The sequence below is a fragment of the Poecilia formosa genome, unplaced genomic scaffold (genome assembly GCF_000485575.1).
Source record: "Poecilia formosa unplaced genomic scaffold, Poecilia_formosa-5.1.2 Scaffold28, whole genome shotgun sequence".
Classification (NCBI taxonomy): Eukaryota; Metazoa; Chordata; class Actinopteri; order Cyprinodontiformes; family Poeciliidae; genus Poecilia; species Poecilia formosa.
Genome location: NW_006799967.1, coordinates 1348344 through 1368876, shown reverse-complemented (window position 1 = coordinate 1368876; position 20533 = coordinate 1348344). Strand labels below are relative to the sequence as shown.

The window sequence follows — 20533 nt, the reverse complement described above, 5'->3', positions numbered from 1 at the left end:
ATCTATCTATCTATCTATCTATCTATCTATCTATCTATCTATCTATCTATCTATCTATCTATCTATCTATCTATCTATCTATCTCAGTCAGTGTGCGTAACTTGCGTCACAGACCATAATAGGTGACGACTGACTCGCAGTAGTTCGCAGCGGACCAATCAGCCGCTGTTGTTCCTGAACGAAGTCATGCTGTAGCTGCAATTCCCGCATTACCCAGATACTTGGAGGCTGGAGCTAATGTGTGTCAGCGGATCGTCTCTGGAAAGCAAAACTCGAGATAAGTGTTCCGGCGGAATCGTCTTGCTGAGCTTTACCCAGACTTTTTTTTCTTTTTTCGTCCACAGCGCACTCTTCTTCTTCTTTTTTCTTTTTTTTTTTTTTTAACTGAACCGAAACTAAGGATATGCTCTTTGAAAGTTTCCCAACCTGAAATATGGTTCTAACTGTGCAGCTTTGCACGTTAAGCCACCGTCTGTGACGGGATGAGAAGCGATCCGCCTTATTCTGGGTAGACTTTACGGTGGAGACGTTCCCATGAAGTCAGTTTTACACGCTTGGGTGAAATTAAGTTGTTGCCATCATTAATGGAGCGGGTTCTACTTCTGATATGCTGCGAGTTGATCATAGCCATCGGTTCTTGTGGTGGATCTCCGAACCATAACCATCGCCCCGTGTGCTGGAAAGCCATCCTCAGATGTCAGGGAGAAGCTGAGTGCCGTTACGCGTACGACCAGTACCTGCACGCCTGCGCGTCCGTCATCAGCGGCGTGCGCAGGAAGTGTCCCAGCCACTGCATCTCATCTCTCATCCAGCTCAACCTGACCCGGCACGGCCCGGACCTGGAGGACTGCGACTGCGCCGCGGACCCGGTGTGCCGGAGCACCCAGCGAGCCATCGACCCGTGCATGCCGCGGACCAGCACTATGGGCTGCACCGAGGCACGGCTACAGTGCGAGACGGACCCGGCGTGCAGCTCGGCGATGGCGGACTACCTGTTCCACTGTCGGAAGCTTTTCGGGGGCCAGAGGTGCTCGGAGAGCTGCCGCAAAATGATCGCCAAAATGCGCTCCATGCCGAGGGCGCAGCAGCTCGACGCCTGCGTCTGCGACGGCACCGACAGGAACATCTGCGAGTACATCAAGCTGAGCATGAAGACTCTGTGCGCGGAGTCCGGCGACAGGTTCGCGGGCAGCGGATTCGGAGACTCCGAGGAGGACACGAAGGAAGATGATATTTACCAGTATTATTATGTGGAGAACTCCGGCAGCTCTCCAACTTATCAAACACATCTGAAAACTTTGACCTTCATGGTGGCTGTCGCAGGATTCATCTGAAGGACTGTTATCAACAGTTATTATTATTATTATTATTATTATTATTATTATTATTATTATTATTATGTGGTAAAAGGACATTCGACCAGGGCCAGTCCAAGGAATATGGGGGCCCTGAGCAGAACTCCATTTGGGATCCCCACTTGCAGCTAACCCCACATGCCCTAGAGAGCTAGGGAGGAAGGCAGAGTTTATAGTTAAAGGGGTAAAGGTCACCGAAATGCAACTCCAGTTCAGACACATTCAGGGAAAAAAAATCTTGCATTAAATATGACCCAGTTAATGGTACTTTTAAGCTATGAAGGTTATCATTTGGAATGCAGAAATGTTGTTCATGCAGTCGAATCAGATTTTAAAAGTTGAGAAAATTCGTGGTTTTGTGTTGCTAACAGTAGTTGGCACCAAAACTAGTAGCAATTTCAATTTAGCATACTCCGTGTTACTTTACAAAGGGTGATAAAGGCATCATATTCTGTGCAATAAGAACATTTACCTAAAAACTACTAAACTCAGCAGCAGTTTATTCTATATTTTTGACTAAAATCTAATTGTAAGATTGAAAATAGTAATAAAGAAATGCCACAGGTGAAATTGTTAAATGTGTAATAATCAGGATGCTAAATTATTTTTGCAGCAGCTGAAATAATAATTGCTTTTCTGCTTTAAATAAAAGTGATATCTTGTTGTACATTTTGTTTTAAGACAAAATGTACATGTGTTTTTTTTTTCAGAGTAAAGTCCAATTCTCTTAGGACCTCCAGACCAGCAGAGGGCCCTAGGCGGTCAAAACCGTTTGCTTGTACTTTGGGCTGTCTCTGAAATATCATCTGAAAATTAGACTTAAGAAAATTTTTTATGCTAGCGTGTTAAACTGCACACTTTACATTAGTGTATATTTTGTTGAAACAACACAATATCATAAAAAATGTTTTTATAAGAGTTTTTTATATATATACAAAAATATATGAACGAGTTGCACTGTATGACCAGGTGAGCCCCACCTTTGTACAGCCGTGTGTGTTTCACAGATGAAGAAAGTTTGTGTTGTCTCTATGTGCCTGAAGTTCCAGAGTAAGCTGTCACTTCCCTTTGAGAGAAACCAAAGTTCATTTAAGCCACTTAAATGAGTTTTAACCCCAGGGCAGATTCTGACATCGGCTGTAGGAAGCTCTTAGAATGATGCACTTGTCTCTGTAAACATGGATGTTTGCATAAGACAGAAGTGTTAATTCCTGAAGACTGCATGTTCAAACAGACCAAAGAAAGGATAAATCACACTGCTGGGGAAGAAGTCGTTCAGTTGGTTAGCTTCGTCTTCACTGCCTGTTTGTTTTAAGACTTCAAATGCACAAAGCTTGAAAAAAAAAATGCTTGTAATTTGATGAGGGGAGATTTTATTTACCTGTTAAGAACACAGACCCATGAATGTAAAACTATACTGAATAAAGTGATTTTTAAATGCAATTTCTGACTCACACAAAGTTATTTTTTTATGGGAAGGAAAGATTTTTGTTCTTTATTGGAGCCATGTGATCGTTTTTAATAAATATTTTTTGAGTGGCATCTTGTCAAAGTGGGTGCAAAATGTCCCCATGGCAAACACGACAAAACACAAACAAAGCAGCACCCCCTGCTGGTTGATGTTTTTTTTTTGGTGTTGTATAGCTATATTTCACTACAGTAGACTTTTTACATTTTTAAATCATTTGATATCAGTGAGTTCCAAATAAGTTCTATGAAACGACTAACACTGCAATGAGATGAAACAGCAAAAGAGCAAACATGAGTAGAACCCGCTACTGGTAAATAATGGTCACTGGAGTTGAAAATCATGTTTTCTTACACAAAATATCAATAAACTAATTATCTTCATTTATTGAAATGATGAACAAATTACCAATTTATAAGACTGGTACAATCTTGTAAATTGCACCAAGATTCAATTTACAATGAAGATCGACCAAAAGAGATGGTAAAAGGTCCAAAATAACCCGACTTTACTGGAGCTACATGACATTATTGTCAGTGAAGAAGAAACAAATGTGTTTTATTTGTTTGCCGCACATTTTCCAAGCATAATTTCCGTTATTAATTTATGTTGTTCTCGGAAATACGGAACATGTTTCCTTGAAGACATTTACAGCTTTTTAGATTATAGTTTTGCAGACTTGTCAGATGTCTCCAGCAGGCATGCCTGTGGTTTATGTGGAGCCAGCTCTCCAAGATTTCCCCCCAAAAAAGAGAGAAAAACTTTGCCCCCTCCTTCACTTGTGATAATAGGTCTTAAAACCATCGGTGGCAGCTATTCTCCTTTGCTAGTGGGGTGAAAAAAAAAAAAGATCTTTTCTCTGACCCATTGGTCGGACGAAAAGTCGAGTGGCACCTCTTTTATGCAGATGCAAAACACACAATGGGGCAGCAGCACAATATCGGGGCACTTCATTCACCCTGTTCCTCTGTCACCCTTCACATGGAGTGGGGGAAGAGAGAAGACAGCTGTCCCAATAGAAGACGGAGAAGAGCAATGTGAGAGAGTTCAGAGCCGTCGCCTGGCCATGCTCCTGCTGATGTTCCATGCACAGCTTCTCATTTGTTTTGGTTAACAGTTAGTTTAGCATACCAATACTTAGAGGTCTTCCTCAGTTTAACACATAAGTGATGAAATAGCATGCCTACTTTGTTGCACAAAGTGACTTAAAACATCATAAGTTGTAGAAATACATTTTTGAAAGGAATAAGCCACGTTTGCGCGCTGTGTCACAGTTTCTTGGTGTTTTCCTGTGAAAGAATCAGCTTCTGTTCCAATCTGGACATTAATAAGTGTAATTGATTTGGATTTTATTTTTCAAATTAACTTTTGCTGACTCTATATATTTCTTTCAGAATGAGGATCATCGCTCACCCAAGTATAATTTTAAGTCAAATCAATCAGAGAGCAGGTCATACCGTCAGTTTCACTTCTAGTTTCAAGCATCCTGCATGTCGAGGTGAGCAAAGCATCCTATGCTGCTATGTAGAAGTGGATGATTATGTAAATATTGGGTGTTTACTGTGATATTTGAGTCATGATTTTATAGTGCTGCAGCATTCGAGCAGTGGATTTGTTCTTATGTAATGCAGGCATAATCATTTGAACACATTCTTATATAAAAAAAATATTAAGCAAAAATGTTTGCAAAAGTTTATCACTGTAGGTTTTGTTGACAAGTCCCTGCTTGAAAATGTTGAGGTAGCACAAAGAGCTTTAAAAGAATTCCCACCATCAAGTGATTTGACTGTATTTAATATGTTTGAGTTATACGCATTAAATGTGATGTAATATTCAGAATCATAACACCAACACAAGGCTTTTCTGTCTATTAATCTGTCAAAATCTCAAATAGTAGTCCAATATACATAGATCAAGTAGAGTTTATAATTTAATGGAAATCAAAATAAAATAAACAACAGACAAAGCTACAGTTGAAGTCTGTTGCACAGAAAACTCCCCTGAGTCGTGTCAACAGGATAAACTATTTGGTTACTGCATTACATGAGCTAATCCCAGCTGACTTTGTCTTTAAAATCTAAACATATGGTTTTGCTTAAAAAGCTTTAGCCCATTTATAAGCCCTCGCATTTAATAAAAAGAAAACAAATGACCAAATCTACCTAAAGCAAAGTGAGCTGAAAACCCCCCCCAGTGGCCCACAGTAATTACAGGTTGGTGGGGGGATGGGGGGGTAGAGGGGTATTGAGGCTGAGAGGGGAGGGGGGTCATGTTTTATAGAGGTGGGAAAGGTGGAGGAAGGGGCTGATTTATGAGGGAAACGTAGAGGAAGGGTTGGACGTTGGAGGGGGTTTAAGCCCCGTTGAATGATGATTCAGCGAAAGGATATCCAGCCAGCCAATCAGGTGGCTTTTGGTGGCTGTGCTGGACAGAGGTTGTCCTCCTCTGTTCGCCTCCCGCTGTCCAATTGAAGACAGAGTGCCTAACGAGCGAGAGAAGGAGCACAAAACAGAGCTGACAGGACGCATAACTTCATTTCCACGGTGCTCGGGCAGCTGTGTGGAGTAATCTGCCGTGGCAGTCTGATAAAACACGCCGTCGGAGACCCGGGGAGGAAGAAAGGGGCGACTCCAGCTGTGCCCAGGCACTTCTAAGTGCAGGGGGATTTCACTCACACACTCTCTCTAAAGGGAAAATGTCCCTGACCAATTTGCGCTCTCAAAATAAGAAGTAGTAGTTCCAGTAGAAGAACCACTAGTTCCATGTTGAAAAAAGAGAAAAGTTATTTTTTTTTTCCCCAAGAATTGCAATAATTTTGGGACAAGGGATAAGATAGTCGTTTAGTTTATCTCATTTTGCTTTTATAGTTACAAATTCCTTTACTGTTTTTAATGGTGTACAATTCACTATTTTTAACCTGAATGTTAACTTTGTCAATATTTAAAGATCTCAGCCACTTTAAAAACAAACAGTTGCAAATTTATTTGATTTATTTGTACATGGCATTAAGTCTCTGAAATGAATGCTGGACATGTCGAATATTTCTCTCCTATTTTACGGAGACAACTAAACTAAAACATAACATGATCTAATCTGGATTCTTAGATTTTTTTTTTTTTTTACTTCCAACTGAGCTTTTTGTCAATGTAAATATTAGTAAAAAGAGAAGTAGGCAGTCTATTCAGGGACAGAAGGTTCATTATTTTGTGCGCGCTCCTCTGTTGCGGCCTGGACAAAGAACAAAACTTTCTTAGACTAAGATAATGGCTTCAGGCTGGGTTGCTGTGCAGAGTGAATGGGATCTCCTTAGAGCTCAATAGGGTTCCAAACCTTTACTCCATTATACTGACATCCTAAAGGCCAGAGGCCATCAGCCAGCCCCCTCAGCTCCCCTCCCTGTAGTGGTTACTTAAGTATGTATTCACCCCTCACATCTCACCACAACATCCACACGTGTTTTTGGGATTGTTGCCTTCTCTACCTTCGTGAAAACACCAGATGATGTGCTGGGAAGATATGAAGTTCAGCTTCATGCAGAAGTATTCACTTGTTGGATTTTCTTTATGGCTTTGTCTCGTCACAACAGCAAAGCTTCAAGCAAAGCTTGTGAAAAAAGGAGCAACAATCCAATCCATGTCAAGGCAATAGTAAGCAATAGTAAATTGCCTTCAAAATGCTTTACACTACACAAGACGCTGTAAACTGCGTTTTGTACACAAAATGCTTTAAGCAAGGACACAGCATCTTGTGTCTTTGCTTTAATCCTTTAACCCATGCCCAACCGTTACCTTGGAATAAATCGTACACCAGCACAAAGCCTTACTTAATGATGAAATGGGACAACAGCAATGGATTGTTTTTCGTTTTTCTTTTCACAAAAAAATCTAATCTGTTTAGTTTCATTTATTGAGGCCCAAGGTAATATTTTGTAAAACCAACTTTGTTAATTGCGTACCAACTTACCATATCCATAGACTGAAATTGTTAACAAGCTCAGATTGGACAGAGAGCATCTGTGAACAGTAGTGTTCAAGTTTTGACACAATTTCTCAATTGTACTTAAGTCTGGACTTTGACAGGGTCTTTTGGAGAAGGCCTTGCGTTGGGTGCTCTACTCTGAAACTGGACTCTTTTGGAAGTCCAGTTTCAAGTCCATTGCAGCATATAAGAGGTTTTCTTTCATCCATTTTCCCATCAACTGTGACCATCTTCAGTGTTCTTGCTGAAAGCCTTGGATATTGTTTTATAACACTGATTTATATTTCTCTGTCTTGAACCCGTCAGCTGTGTTCCTTGGTCTTCATAAGGATGCTTGTGAACCAATGTGCTCTATAAAAAATATCTCAGACCAAAATAAAATGAATTTTGTGTAGTTATTTCTGAACAAATGCCACGTTTGCAGGACTGCATACATCTAAATACTGGCCTCTCACTTCTGCCAGACTTCATCTCTGCTTACCCTCCACGGTCAATGAAGGCAAGAGGATATCTGGTGATATATTCAGTATTTCTGGCAAATGACAGAATAAAATAAAACACCATCAAACAAAAATAATAAAAACTTAAAAGGTGTTAAGAAAAGCAAATGTGGCAGCCATTCATTATTAGACTACTGCAACTATAATAGTTAAAATGATTCAGGTTAAATCCTGCTGAAATACACCACCTGCTGGTCAAAAGTTATATTGCGTTCACTCTTAGAAGGTGAGGTATTATGGGTAATCCTCAAAGTGGCGAGGTAACGCATCTTATGTGTCTGACAAAGAAACGCGATTATTGTACTTACAAAGTATCACTATGGTTTTCAGTTATGAATATTATTGAACTATGTTTATTGCAGGTCACGACAGTTCTGGCGTTCTGTCGCTATTGTCGTGTTTTAGAAACATGTCGCGTGAAAACACGATGGGAAATTCCCACGCAGTAACGCTCCGGTTCCTCCGTGCAGAAGGAGCGCTTGTTTTACCGCCAGAGACTGACCGTATGTATGTGCTTATTGTGTGAAAATGCGGGCATGTCTTCCCCATTAACACTTTACCATTGCAGCAGATGGTTAGCACTAAAATAGAGTTTTATATGTCATATAAAGTTTGTTTGTTTATTTTTTATTTTTTTGCATTGTTCAGAAATGTAAGTTTATAAAATCTAAAACAAAAAATGGCTTCCAGTAAATAACGTCAGCATTTTATTTTCAGAACATTTTAATTAATTGCTCTAATTTTTGTAAAAGAAAAAAAAATACACACTATATACCATCACTGTAGCCCTCAATTGTTTTATTGTAGATATTTTGTGATCCAAAAAAAAAGCCACAAGGATCACTGACAATCAATCAAATTTTATTTAGCACTTTTCAGCAACAAGGCATTTCAAAGTGCTTTACATCATAAAAACACAAAAATACAAAGTCATAAAACTTTACATTTTGTTGTCATTACCCCTGCCAGCATGCCTAGGTGGGCCCCATGTGGGGACAGGGAGGGCAGACTATATGGGTCCCATATGGGTTTGTCTGCGGGTTCCATGATGGCCCTACATGGGCAAACCCATATGGGACCCATATATCAGCCCTCCTTTCCCCCACATGGGTCCCACCTAGGCATGCTGGCTGGGTACACATCAGATTATTGATTAACGTCTCATGATTATGTTTCAAAAGCAACATAAAAAAGGTTTTTCTGACTGCGACTGACCTCACCTCTGTGCTCATTGTGTGAAAATGCAGATTGAGAATCAAAGACAATTAATGCTGCAGGTTAAACGTCTGCTGCCAGTTATTTCCTCATCATGAAAAGCCACCAGAAACACATCGATCATGTAACTTGGAAGAAAATAGATGAACTAATCTTCTATCCAATAGAAAAGTTAGAGTTCGAAACTGAAACAAAATTCATAAATCATCTTTTGTGTCATCCAAACAAGCTTGTGGTTCAGAATCTGTTCATCCAAGTGGATTGAAATATGCCTGAACAAATGTATTTTATTCTGTGTGAAGTTGCACATTTGTTCACCACAAAGTGGCAGTGATAAGCTGTGACTAAATCAAAAGGATTTCATTTTGTCCTCCTCAAGAGACGCTTCATAGCTCATCTTCCCATGTGTTAAAGCCGAGTTGTAACTTTTAATGGATACAGATAAAACTGGAGTTTGCGCATAAAGGCTGTCGTTATGTTGCATTTATGTCCAGCTCTTAAATCCATGATCTATGTCTGTCTGCTGACTGCCTGACTGACTTCAGTGTTGGGTTTTCTCTCCACCCAGGCAGTTTCTCCTCATCTGGTTCCAATTTGCACCGAAATGTGCTTTACATGATGAGTTATTGGTCCATTAATATGTACTCTAACAAATACCGTAAAAGTGAACTAAATCAGAAACACACACACACACACACACACACACACACACACACACAGTGTTGTTTGTTGTCTGACTTCTTCTGGATTCAACTGAAAGTTGAATCAAAAAGTAGTTTAATCTGAATCTGGTGCTCTGGACATGACACAGAAAACCTGAATAAATACAAATATTGGTTTTCAAAAAATAAAAAGATGTGTTTCATTAACAACTTGGACCCGTGTGAGAAAGTAATTTCTCTCTAATAACTGTCTGTGCCACGCCGGGTAGCAACAATTTCAGCAGGCGTCTGCAAACATTGGCACAGATTCTTTTACGTCACTGCAGAAGAATCTTGGCCGTCCCTCCTTCGCAGAACTGCTTTAATTCAGCTGCCCTGGAGGGTTTTTTGAGCATCCACACCCTATTTAAAGTCCATACCAAAGCATCTAAATCAAATTTCAATTCAGATTTTGACTTGGCAAATTTAATCAAAGGCAACTACAGAGCTGCCTTTCACTAGTAACAACTGAAACAATTCATCAAATCGATATATTTCATGATGATTATTCTTGATGGTGGCATCTGACAAAATGTGGTGTTTGTTGCTTGTTTCATAATTGCGCTTTGAACTGCCACGTTGCTGAAATGTACCGTACAAATAAACTTGGCTTGACTTGATCTGACCAGGCCACTTCAAAAACTTGTTTTGCTTTATGAATTTCAGGGATGGAATGTTTTATTTGCGTCAGGTTACTGTCCTCAAGTGAGCTTGAGGTTAAGAGCTCTGCCACGGGATTTTTCAGCAGAGAGCAGAATTCGTGACTCCATGAATTATGACAACCAGATCGTTAAATTCCCACCACCACGTTTGTCTGTCAATGTCATGTTCTGTTTCAGAAACATTTTAGTGCAACGTTGTATCAAATTGGTCCAAAAATGTTGCACATTTTTCTTCTGCTTTTGTGACTTCATGGAAAGATTTACCACGATACCATGTTTTCACCACTGAGCAGCCTTTTTCCTTTGATATAAAAGGAAAAAGGCTGATTTGGAAAAAAAAAAAAAAATGTTTGCTTTAATTATGTTTGACTGATGATGAGAAAACAAAAAATGCTTGGTAATCTGAAACTAATAGTGACAAAAAAGCAAAGAATAAAGAAATATATTTCGAGTGAAGTCCAAAAATAAAAAGCAACTTCGAATCCAAGCGTAGTAAAATGTGGGCTTTATTTGTGTTGTTAACACTTGAACACACGTTGACAGCGAGAGAGGAATGGCGCTTTTCAGCAGTAGTCTTCACTAGTGAGCTCTCCTTTGCATCTGACAGATGGGCCGAGTCCGTCGGTGTTGCAGCGGCGCGTCCTGCTACGTTTCCCTCTGCTGCACGAGGACCAGGACGTCCAGCAGGACCAGTTGCCCTCCTGGAGAGGAGTGGGCTTTTTACCTAGCAAATACAGTTTGCATCAGTGAATGGAGCAAGAAGAACAGAATGTAAATAAAGAATTGATGGGAAGGGTTGCTTGTTTTTAGCTTTCTTACCTTGGTGTGAAGCTTTATCTGCCTTGAAGTTCTGGCAGCCCAGGCCTTCGAACAGTTCGGGACACATACAAATACACTTTCCATCAATCAGAGCGAGAGTACCTCCGTTATGACAGGGCTTACACTTGCATATGTTGTATTCGGCGATATAGTCTTCTGTAGCCCTCCTGAAGTTGTTAATTCTGGTGTTTGCGTCAGGAGAGTCCAGTGGAATTAACATGTAGATGGGCTCGGGCTGAAAAAACAAAAACAACAACAACAAAAAAAAACAGGATATTTGTTGCAGCTGGTGGAATATTTGAGTCAGACAAAATGGGAATTCAGAAGGGTGGCACGGATGTACGAATGTTTCTCTAAGTGCCAGTTTATGAAGACAGGAATAAGTGGAAAACCAAATGTGACTGTGGTTTAGATAATCGTCCTATCTGTCTCTGCCGCCTAAACACCAGCAGGCACACAGAGAAGATGGCCGCCTCTGTGCAATTTGTTCTGAGCAGTGCCCAGGCAATCTATGTTGATAAAGTCAGTCAACAGAGTATCTACTTAGAACATCCTTCAATTATGTCTTACTATGGATAATACTGTACGTCAGTGATGTATCTATTTAGGGCAGGAAATAACGATGCAACTAATGCACTACATTTAAGACGACGCCTGGCAACTGATCAGCAGTGCCTGGTCATTCCTTTGGTTGGTGACAATATAACGTGCAATCCCTGTTCGTTTTATGAGCTGTGAGTAAAACGCACTCATCTTGAGTGTGACGAGAAGAACAGTTTCCAAAACAAATTAAACGCTGAATTAATTTTAGAGATAGAGCAGAATCATGTTGATAAGTTCGCGCTATAATATCCTAAAAATGTCAAAGGTTGCTTTATAGGTATAAATATTGTGTCCTTCCAGGGTCATTTAGGAAAAGTCAACAAATGTCCATATTTTGCTTACTGGGGTTTTAAGGAGCATTTGTGTAATTGTCTTTTGAACAATTCAGTAAATAAAACTAACACAAGAATGAATAAGCATCATCATTTTATAAAATGCTGAAAAATAAAATTCTCATGAAAACTTGAACTAGCCACTCCACGATTCCTACCTCACTCTGTAACAGTGCAGGGGCATCTGCAATGGACCTGGCCCAGCTTTGGTAGGTACTCATTTCCATGACCCCCTCCCTGTTCAGCTGGGCTCTCATAGAAACGGCGGTCTCCAGAGTTCCTCCTTTAACTGAAGTCATCACCTTATCCACCAATGCCTTTCCATCAGCACTAACTGTGCAGAAAAAACAGAATAAAGCAATTAAAAACAAAACCTGTGATTGAATAAAACGCAGTATAACGTCATGTTGTTTCATTGAAATATATATTTTTTACAGTGTTTCCAGTCACAAGAAAGAACACGTTTTAATTTTTTTTGCATTGCTTTTAACACTTATTTTCGACTTAAGGTGTTAGAAATCAGCATGACTGAGGAAAACAAGAAAACAACCTGTCTTATTGCTTAGTGTTTTTTCACAGTCGCCCACTCTGACGTGTCCTTTTCCGTTTGAATCTTTGCCAGGAGGAGAAACAAAGTTTGCAGAGATCCCCACTTTGACACACTTTTGAATGCTTCTGTCTGTAATGTCTGATGGAATAAAGCGGGAAAACGCAGCAGTTATGTATCAATAACCTACATTTTTTATTTTTTTCAAAAGGCAGGCCTTAAAATGTCTCACAAATCAGAACGAGTTTAAGGTAAAACTGGTTGCTTGGATACACACTTCTTTCCCTGAAGGTGTTCTGGTTGAGAACGTAGATCAGTTCATATTCGCCACCAGACTTTCCACTTCTTGTGTAGTGGGTTCCGTAGTCTTCCAGGAAGGCAAAATAAATGCCCTTGTCGTAAGCCAACGGTAGTGATCTGACGTGCATCAGGAAGTCCTCAGCAACGTTAACATCATTGGTGCGCATCCTGTAGGTGCTCAGCTGAACTTTACCTTTTACCCTCATGAAGCTTATGTTCTAGAGAGAAGAATCAACAGTACAGGCACAAATGTGACATGTCTTCAAAGTGAAAGTTGTTTGCTTGGGTAATGACTTGGAACTCATGTTCAGCAGTTTACCTTAATTTTAGAGTACTCTATGACATCCCTAATAAGCTCATTCTTTGTGAAATTCAACCCGGCCTCAACAGAAACGTTCCCCAAAGACGATTCACTGTTACTGAATTTGAAGGAAAGTCCAGCATCGACTTTAAAGCTCTTCTCTTTCAGCAGTTCCTTCACGACGGAGTGTGTGTCCTCATAGATCTCTCTGGACACAGTTTCCTCTATGACAGTCTGAAACAACAAAGTATATTTAGCAGCAGATCTGACACTGTTGGATTGGACGAGGGAGACGTAGCCGGGACTAACCTCGTAGTTCAGCACACCAACGTTCCAGGGAAGTCTGTCGTACTTCCCTGTGTTTGGGTTCCTCACTCTGTTACATCGCCCGTTGTAGAAATCATTATTGAAGGGGTTCATTCGAGGATCTGCACCCAAGATGTTGACCCTGGTTCATGGAGGAGATAGTTACAATAGTTCACGTTTGATGGTGCGCACAGAAGCTGCATTTGGCCAGATTTCTCTTGCAAAAGAGATTTTTAATCTCGTTGGGATTTTCCTGGTGAAAGAAAGGTAAATATTAATTATTTTTGCAGCGGTACAGTATTCGTGAATTTTTCTATGGTAAATAAATCCAAATTTGTCTTTTTTTTGTAGTGCATATACAAAAATATATAAAAGAAACTGCCTTGGAAAGTTGAAGGGAATTCTTGACACGCTATTGGCTGGCACTTGCAAAGTAGAAAATCCTGGAGAGGCTTTCATTTTCCTTGTTGCAGGGGTGGAGATGAGAATGAGTAAGGATGCTAGCTTCTGCAGTGCTGTTGAGACCTTTTTCACAGCATATTCTTTGTATAGACCTTTGTTTTTAATTGTTCTGGTTGAGGCAATACATATTTAGACAAATACTCCCTCTGGTGTTGGATGATTTGCTATGATTTGTAACCACGGGAGCAAGGGAGCAGCTGGTTATCCTCTCAAAAGGTCAAATAATACTTCATTAATAACCCCAAATCTGAGAAAAGTTGAACAGAAGGAATTGTGGATGCAGAGCAGGGTAAAAAAAAACATATTCCATTGGTCAAAATGCACAAGGATCACCTGATTTGATCCGAACACGTTTTACGATGCTTACCCATATCCTGCCGTCCTGCCTTGCTCATTGTTATCGAGGTCGGACGACCCACAGGGTTTGCGTACAGGATCGCAGTCCTCATCCGACCCGTCTTCACAGTCGTAGTCCCCGTTGCATTCTAATCTCTTCTTGATGCAGGTTTTCAGATCTGCACACAGATGCAGGTTAAGACCAGTGAGACCCAGAGAAACCAAACACAGATGAACAATGTGGGTGAACCTTAAGAGTCTGCTGTACCTGTTGTGCACTGGAACTCAGACTCCGGGCAAGGAGAGGGGGTTGGCCGTGAGCACAACTCTGTGGTTTCGCAGAACTCCCTGTGACCGATTGCTCCGGTGCAGGGTTCCCCACCAAACTGGCCAAACGCCTCTATGCCACGAGAACGCAACTTATGATAGACATTAAAAAGACTTTGTCAACCCCCTAAAACGTGGTGTTAAGATACATGTGATGTTTTCACACACGAGTGGTTAGTTGTGAAAGGTGTGTCTGACTTACTCTCCTTTTGGTGCAAGGATCACAAGAAGTCCATTGTGACCACTGGCTCCACTTACAGTCTACAGCATTTGGTTCAGGAAGTACTTCTGCCCTGAGTATGTGCACACATCATATTCTCTCAGGTATTCAGAAGAAATAACTCTACAATACCACTGAATCAAATAACAAGAAGAGCGTACGTACAATCCTACGTTGGAAAGCGTCAGAGTTAGACACAGGGCGCTGAGGCTCAGTTGGACAGCGACGGCCGCTCTCATCGTGAACCCTTGAAAAGACAAACATCTCACGTTCAGACTTTTAAACTGCCCTCTTGTTAATCATTATATCACCTGTCAAAAAACTTTGCGCTTTCACAATCAATAGTTTGGATTTTGTCCGCAGCCTTATCGATTTGGTGTTCAGAAACTGCCCAGAGTTTGCTCAGTTTGAAAGAAAAAATAAACAAATCAGATGAAAACAGTGAAAGTTATTGAATATTTTCTGTACTTTTTATTGGTTTATATATATATATATATATTGCAGTTTTATTTCTTTAAAAGCAAGAGTCCAACTACACCTGTAATACAACATGTAGTCCTAAAGTCAAGAATTTGTACCTAAACATAAACCTAATCTTTCTTCTAAAAGTAAGAAAAAAACACAAATAACTGAAGTCTACACGTCCTTATTATTGTTATTCAGTGTATCCACATGATCACAAAATACAACCTTTTACAAAAGAATTCATTGACTTCTTCATATTTTGAAACCATAATGGGAAGTGAAAAACAAACACACATGTTTTTTCTGTGGTTTTCACAAATACAATCCTCAAAAGTGAGGCATGGACTTGTTTTCACTCTTGAGTTTGCGCATATTTCTTTGCAAAATATCTCCCGCTCAGGCAGATTGGATGGATGCAGTTGTTCCACGTTGTTCTCGTTGTTAGACGATATATTGGTCAGAGTCCTGTGAGATGTTTAAAGCTTATTTTAGTTACCCCACTCCTGTGTTACACCTATCCAGAGTTGACCTGTTGTCCTTGGTCTTCATGATGTTTATTTATTCCCTTATTTATCATGTCCACAGTCAGAGCTGTAAATTAAATATACACATTTAAAGAGCATTAAACACTTTTTCGAGAATGAGGCCCGTGTATATTTTGCTTTAAATCCATTCGGTGTTTCCTCAAGGCGACTGGAAGCTACTGACAGACATTTCTAGCGCTGGATGAAGAAATATTTTGAAGGATGCTGTTTGCCCTTTCTTTCACTACATAAGTAGAGAATATTAATAACTCATGTTATTTTTGTTTTGGTCAGTTGGAGAAAACCCGATCGTTTCTGTCTTTCCAAGATTGTGAAACCACACAAACATGTCCTGACCAAAGCGAGCAAATATTTGATGTTTCATCTCTCTCTCTCTCTCTCTCTCTCTCTCTCTCTTCCTTCCTCTCTCTCTCTCTCTTGTTAGATGTTGTAACACTTTGGCATATTGAGGCCATGGTGTATTTGGGTCACCATGCAATAAAAATCCCCTATTGATACCAGAACTGTAGAAATCAGGGTGGGGGGCGGCGGGGGGCAAATCTAGAAGCATGAACAACAACAAAAAAAGATTCTGTCGCAGTGAAACTCTATGTCCACAGGGGGGCAACATTGAGCAGCAAACGCCAAAACTGATCTGTGAGAGATTTACCATTGCTTGGTTTTCATGTTAGATGACTGAAGAAAAGCACGATGTGTAGCAGAATCGTTGCACAATACACAAATCTTAGCTCTTTTTTTCCCCTTTCTGGATTAAAAAACATTAAGCGAATCCTTGCACAATGTGCAGGAAGTTTCAAGCTATTGCACTCGGTGACCCATCATGTGATCTGGGCAGCTTTTGCTGAGTCTGCGGTTACAAACTGAAGTGAAGTGTGTCTTGATTCCCAATAAAGAGAGAGAACAGAACACTTCTCACTCCGCCGAGCCGCCGAGCCGCCGAGCCGTAAGGAGTATCAAATTCATAACGGGGCAGAATTATGATGAAATTTGCTGAATCATTGCATAAAAAGACTCAGAGGACAAACCTCTGTTTTCATCCATCTGAGAGAGGAAAAGGAAAAAAAAAAAAAGCCCTGATGATAAATTCCACATTATTCAGCACGCTGACAAGTACTTTCCTGCTGACTTAAGTAAACAGTCGCAGTATTCCCTGACGGGTCCACAGAGAGTCTGGGAGTTGCCACTGCACTGATTATTGCATGCATCTTGTGAGAAGAGCTGGGGTAGTTTGGGGGGTATGTGGTCATAGCCCTGCGAAGAAGCACAAATATGTGCTGAGGTCACCACTTTTTACAAGTTTCGGCCGTTTCCTCACAACTTTGTCAGGAAACCAGGGGGTAGGTAAGGTTCTTGGCCAACGTTTCTCCCGACTAGAACGACTTCCTGTTTTTCAGAAGAAGCTTGGAAATGTGCATAGATTGTTTTGGCACAATTGTATAGCTGTGTTTTTTTTGGAAAATGTGTACTATATCCAATAGAATATGATGATGGGAATTGTGCTCTGTTACTTGCAGTTTTTTGTTTTATATATATATATAGTCCAGGGTGGTGTTGGTGGTGGGGGTTGTAGTTACGGAACAGAGAGGGAAACAAAGGATAAAATCTAAGTCAACCTCAATTATGGCCCAGAGATAAGTGGCTATCTTAAGTTCTGGCTGTGGTGGCAGGGAGCTCCAGAATTGACGCCCTTTAAATGCTTGGTGCCTGAACCGTGTGGCCTCCATGTCAAACGGAGGAAAGGACAAATCCCAGCGCGTCTTTGTCAGCAGTTCATCATGAAAATAAACCTTCCGATGGCTTTGTCCTCATTTGTGTCACCTGTTCCAATGTTTCCAATGCTTTTTTCCCCCTGAACTATAGTGTTCATCTCAAAACTGCGGCTCTAGGAATGACATATAACAAATCTCCTGTTGTACAATAAAACGTCTCATATGCTGCTGAATTAAATTACCAATAGAGAAAGAAAGGATATGTCTCATGTCTCATTTGGGTACTCCCTTAATACCCCAAAACAGTAATACTGACTTCCTGATTGAATGTCATATTAGCATTTTGAAGTGGCACAGTCAAAGTCCAGACTGGAATTCTAAAGATCAGGATCATAGTAAGGAGACTTTCCGACCCCAAAAGCTTGGAGCCCATTGGCAAAGATAAATAATTAAATTAGCATCATGCTAAAAGCAAGTAACAAATGAAATGAAGGGTTTGGCTGATTTTTCCAATATTTGTTCTAGAATGGAATAACACAGTGGTTCTAAATCTTAAATACTTCTAAATTCTCAACTTGAAAGTACTTACAATATAAAAAAAAACGAATACTAATAGTAGGAATTAGTGCTATTGATTTTTATTTTTGCATTTTGGGACCACATCAAAGTGGAAAATACTCTGTAAGGGCTCAGAAATTTTGTCAATTCTAAATCCACAGCAGTGTATTAATACTATTATACCCACACATGTAAACACTAAACTTACTCCAAATTTGTCCCTAAAAGCTAATACATAAAAGCTTATTCTAACTGACAAATCTTTCTCAGGTATAAGCTTTACGTCTGTCGTTAAGCTTCCTTTTATTAAATTGTAGGTTATGAAAATGCTTCGCCTCGTGTCTGATCGCTCCACAACGGGAACGTCAGACTCCAGGCTCATCAGGAATCTGTTCTTCTGTCAGCAGAACACAGGATAAAGAGCAGGAAGCACATCCTTCCTGTGTCCTCTTCGCTCTCACTTGTCTGCCGTCCAACTTATAACACAATTATACTGTACATGTCATTACCAGAAAAGCCATGCAGGTTTATTTTGTTACCTTTAACCCTAAATCTGGGCTTCAGCCTAAGTGGAGGAAAATAACCGATTTGTAGAAGTAGTTAAAAAAATATCTGATTATCAATTACAGCTGCAGAAATTATTTTTCTCAAGGAACCTAAGTTTGTCTTTAGGTGATTTTTTTTTTAAAACTTTATTATCTCATTTTTACAATTGATCTTGTGTTGGGGATCTTTTAATCTTCACTCTACTGAGAATTTAACCTTATTCAGATGAGACATAGTTTATATATATATATATATATATATGTATATATATATATATATACACAAAAACACTGCTATTTTTATGCTTTTATTTAGTCAGGATGATGTGCTTCGTTCATTATTTGCTCCCTTGTTAAAACCCAAAAGGGAAACCACCTTCCAGGTTCAACCTGTTTGCAAAACCAAAAGTAGTCCCACACACACTACGGTTCAAGCAGTTAGAAAATAAGGTGTGCTTTGGTAAATATCTACATCTTTTTAAATGAACAGTTACCTAAAACATATTCATAAAACATTTTTATGTGACGGCCCCCTGAACCGCAAGTTTACAGAAGTGAAAGCGAACCAGAACAGAGAAATGAGCCACAATGACATCATCACTGATGTCAGTGTTGACGCCGACATGCATCCAGTTTATGTTCAGGTTCCAAAGGTTTTTTTTTTTTTTTTTTTTTTAATGATGACTAACTTCCAAGTTCTCAGTCGATGTACGATGCAAACCCCAGTTTTAAGCTAATAGCCCGTCTCTCCTTCTCTAATTATCCAAAACAAACATTCACTGATGCTTGTGCAAACAGCAAAGGGAGCCCACTTCCTGCGAATCGCAGATTTTCTTCCTGGGAACGCCGCAACGGCTACTGTCTGCTTACAGCAGCAAATATGAAAACCATCATTACTGAATCACTGGATGACATCAAAGCTGTCCATACGAAGGAAGACGGTGGACTGCTTACAGTTGTCGGTTTTCATGGAACTGGAGTCGGATCAGTACGCAGCAGAGGAAACGTCAGGCCTCCATTTAAAAAAAAATTTCTGCTGCGTTGGCAGGAGTGGGACTTTAGTTCTCCTGCTTCTAGTCCCTCATTGTTCCTTTTCATAATATGATTTCACTGTGGCTCAGTTAAACCATAAATCTTATTTAAACATGCAGCTCTGAGATGTTTATGCTTCAAAACTCTAGCTTGTTTTCATACCACTATTCCCAATACAGTACTTTAGCTTAAAATGATATTCTCTAAAATCACAACTAATATCCTCGTTTGGTTTCTCACATAAAGACGCAAAGTTGCGAAAAATGTTGCATAACAAATATAGCAAAATCTGGGCACCAATTCCAAATGACTCACATTATCCCCCCCCCATAATCCCTCTTTCTCACAAATAAGCAGCATAAACACACTTGAAACTTTTGAACTCCTCTGAAAAGTGCGGCATGTCTTTTCCTTAGATTAATTTCCACACAGGACATTGCTGCCACTACCATGTTTTACGGTGGGAAGGGCACATTCAGGGTGATGAGTTTTGCTAGGTTTCCTAAACGCTCCCAAAACGTTCAGTTTCTTCTTTCCTCCTGCACATTTTTGCTATGTTTCGTAGATGACTTGTAGCCGTTTCTTGTTTTTAACTCCAACAACGTCTTTAATATTGCCCCTTTTTCCGATAAAGGCCAGATTTGTGGAGTGCATTGCTAATAGTTTCACTGTCAACAAATCTTCCCAACCTTAGTAGGTGGATTGTTAGCTTTCTTGTGTTTTGTGAATGTTATCTTCTTCAACATTTGAGTCACCGTTGTCATCTTCTTACTTTTATTTTCTTCTCCACTTTCTTTTTTGGGGAAGGATTCCTTCATGTGACTAAAGAATGCAGTTTTAGAATCGTTCCACCTTTCGTTCGCTGGGCTTTCTCTTCTTGGAGCCTCTTTTGTGAGCGGCGTGATGAACCCTTTGCTCTGAAATCCTCTGTTTGTGGGTAGAGCTGGATAATGACACGTCTGCTTCCTGATCTCTGCTTGGCTTACAGTTGTGACCCAGCGTGTCTTCATGTGGAAATCTTGGTCGTTTTTAACGCTGTTCAGCTCATAACCGTATTCAAACCTTTTAACTTCTCAAACCTGTTTGGATTTGTCTTAACTGTATAAAGACGAGTAGTTATTTTTACTCGCTATCGGAGCTCCTTTAACAGATCCTGCTAGTTCACAACACCAAAGCAACATTTGAGGTGGTCACCAGTGATTCAGCCTTGGTCAAGTTTTTAAGCTTTTTTAAAAAATAAAAAAAAT

The 20533-nt window shown here is 40.0% G+C and overlaps 2 protein-coding genes across 2 annotated transcripts; one reads left to right on the top strand and one right to left on the bottom strand.

The window, feature by feature from the left end:
- The first annotated feature begins 138 nt into the window (after nucleotides 1–138).
- Nucleotides 139–2798, top strand: gas1b (growth arrest-specific 1b). The gene is made up of 2 exons (XM_016669812.1): nucleotides 139–1359; nucleotides 1395–2798. Exon 1 carries the CDS (start codon nucleotides 585–587, stop codon nucleotides 1332–1334), a length of 750 nt encoding a protein of 249 aa, XP_016525298.1. The 5' UTR covers nucleotides 139–584; the 3' UTR covers nucleotides 1335–1359; nucleotides 1395–2798.
- Nucleotides 2799–10367: 7569 nt separating this feature from the next.
- c9 (complement component 9) lies at nucleotides 10368–14700 on the bottom strand. Its single transcript, XM_007548837.2, has 11 exons — nucleotides 14598–14700; nucleotides 14415–14505; nucleotides 14154–14304; nucleotides 13917–14064; nucleotides 13091–13229; nucleotides 12800–13015; nucleotides 12458–12698; nucleotides 12184–12321; nucleotides 11792–11967; nucleotides 10699–10933; nucleotides 10368–10603 (listed from the first exon to the last, which is right to left on the bottom strand). The coding sequence occupies exons 1-11, from the start codon at nucleotides 14669–14671 to the stop codon at nucleotides 10443–10445; spliced, it is 1770 nt and encodes a 589-aa protein (XP_007548899.1). The 5' UTR covers nucleotides 14672–14700; the 3' UTR covers nucleotides 10368–10442.
- Between the last annotated feature and the right edge of the window lie 5833 nt (nucleotides 14701–20533).

What these genes read in the sequence shown, in the direction of transcription:
- gas1b (XM_016669812.1), top strand. Translation starts at nt 585, where the DNA reads ATGGAGCGGGTTCTACTTCTGATATGCTGCGAGTTGATCATAGCCATC.
- c9 (XM_007548837.2), bottom strand. Translation starts at nt 14,671, where the DNA reads ATGAGAGCGGCCGTCGCTGTCCAACTGAGCCTCAGCGCCCTGTGTCTA. An exon ending in ATCCTTGCACCAAAAGGAGA is followed by an intron (nt 14,305 to 14,414) that starts GTAAGTCAGACA and finishes GTCTATCATAAG; the next exon opens with TTGCGTTCTCGTGGCATAGA. An exon ending in TGAGTTCCAGTGCACAACAG is followed by an intron (nt 14,065 to 14,153) that starts GTACAGCAGACT and finishes ATCTGTGTGCAG; the next exon opens with ATCTGAAAACCTGCATCAAG.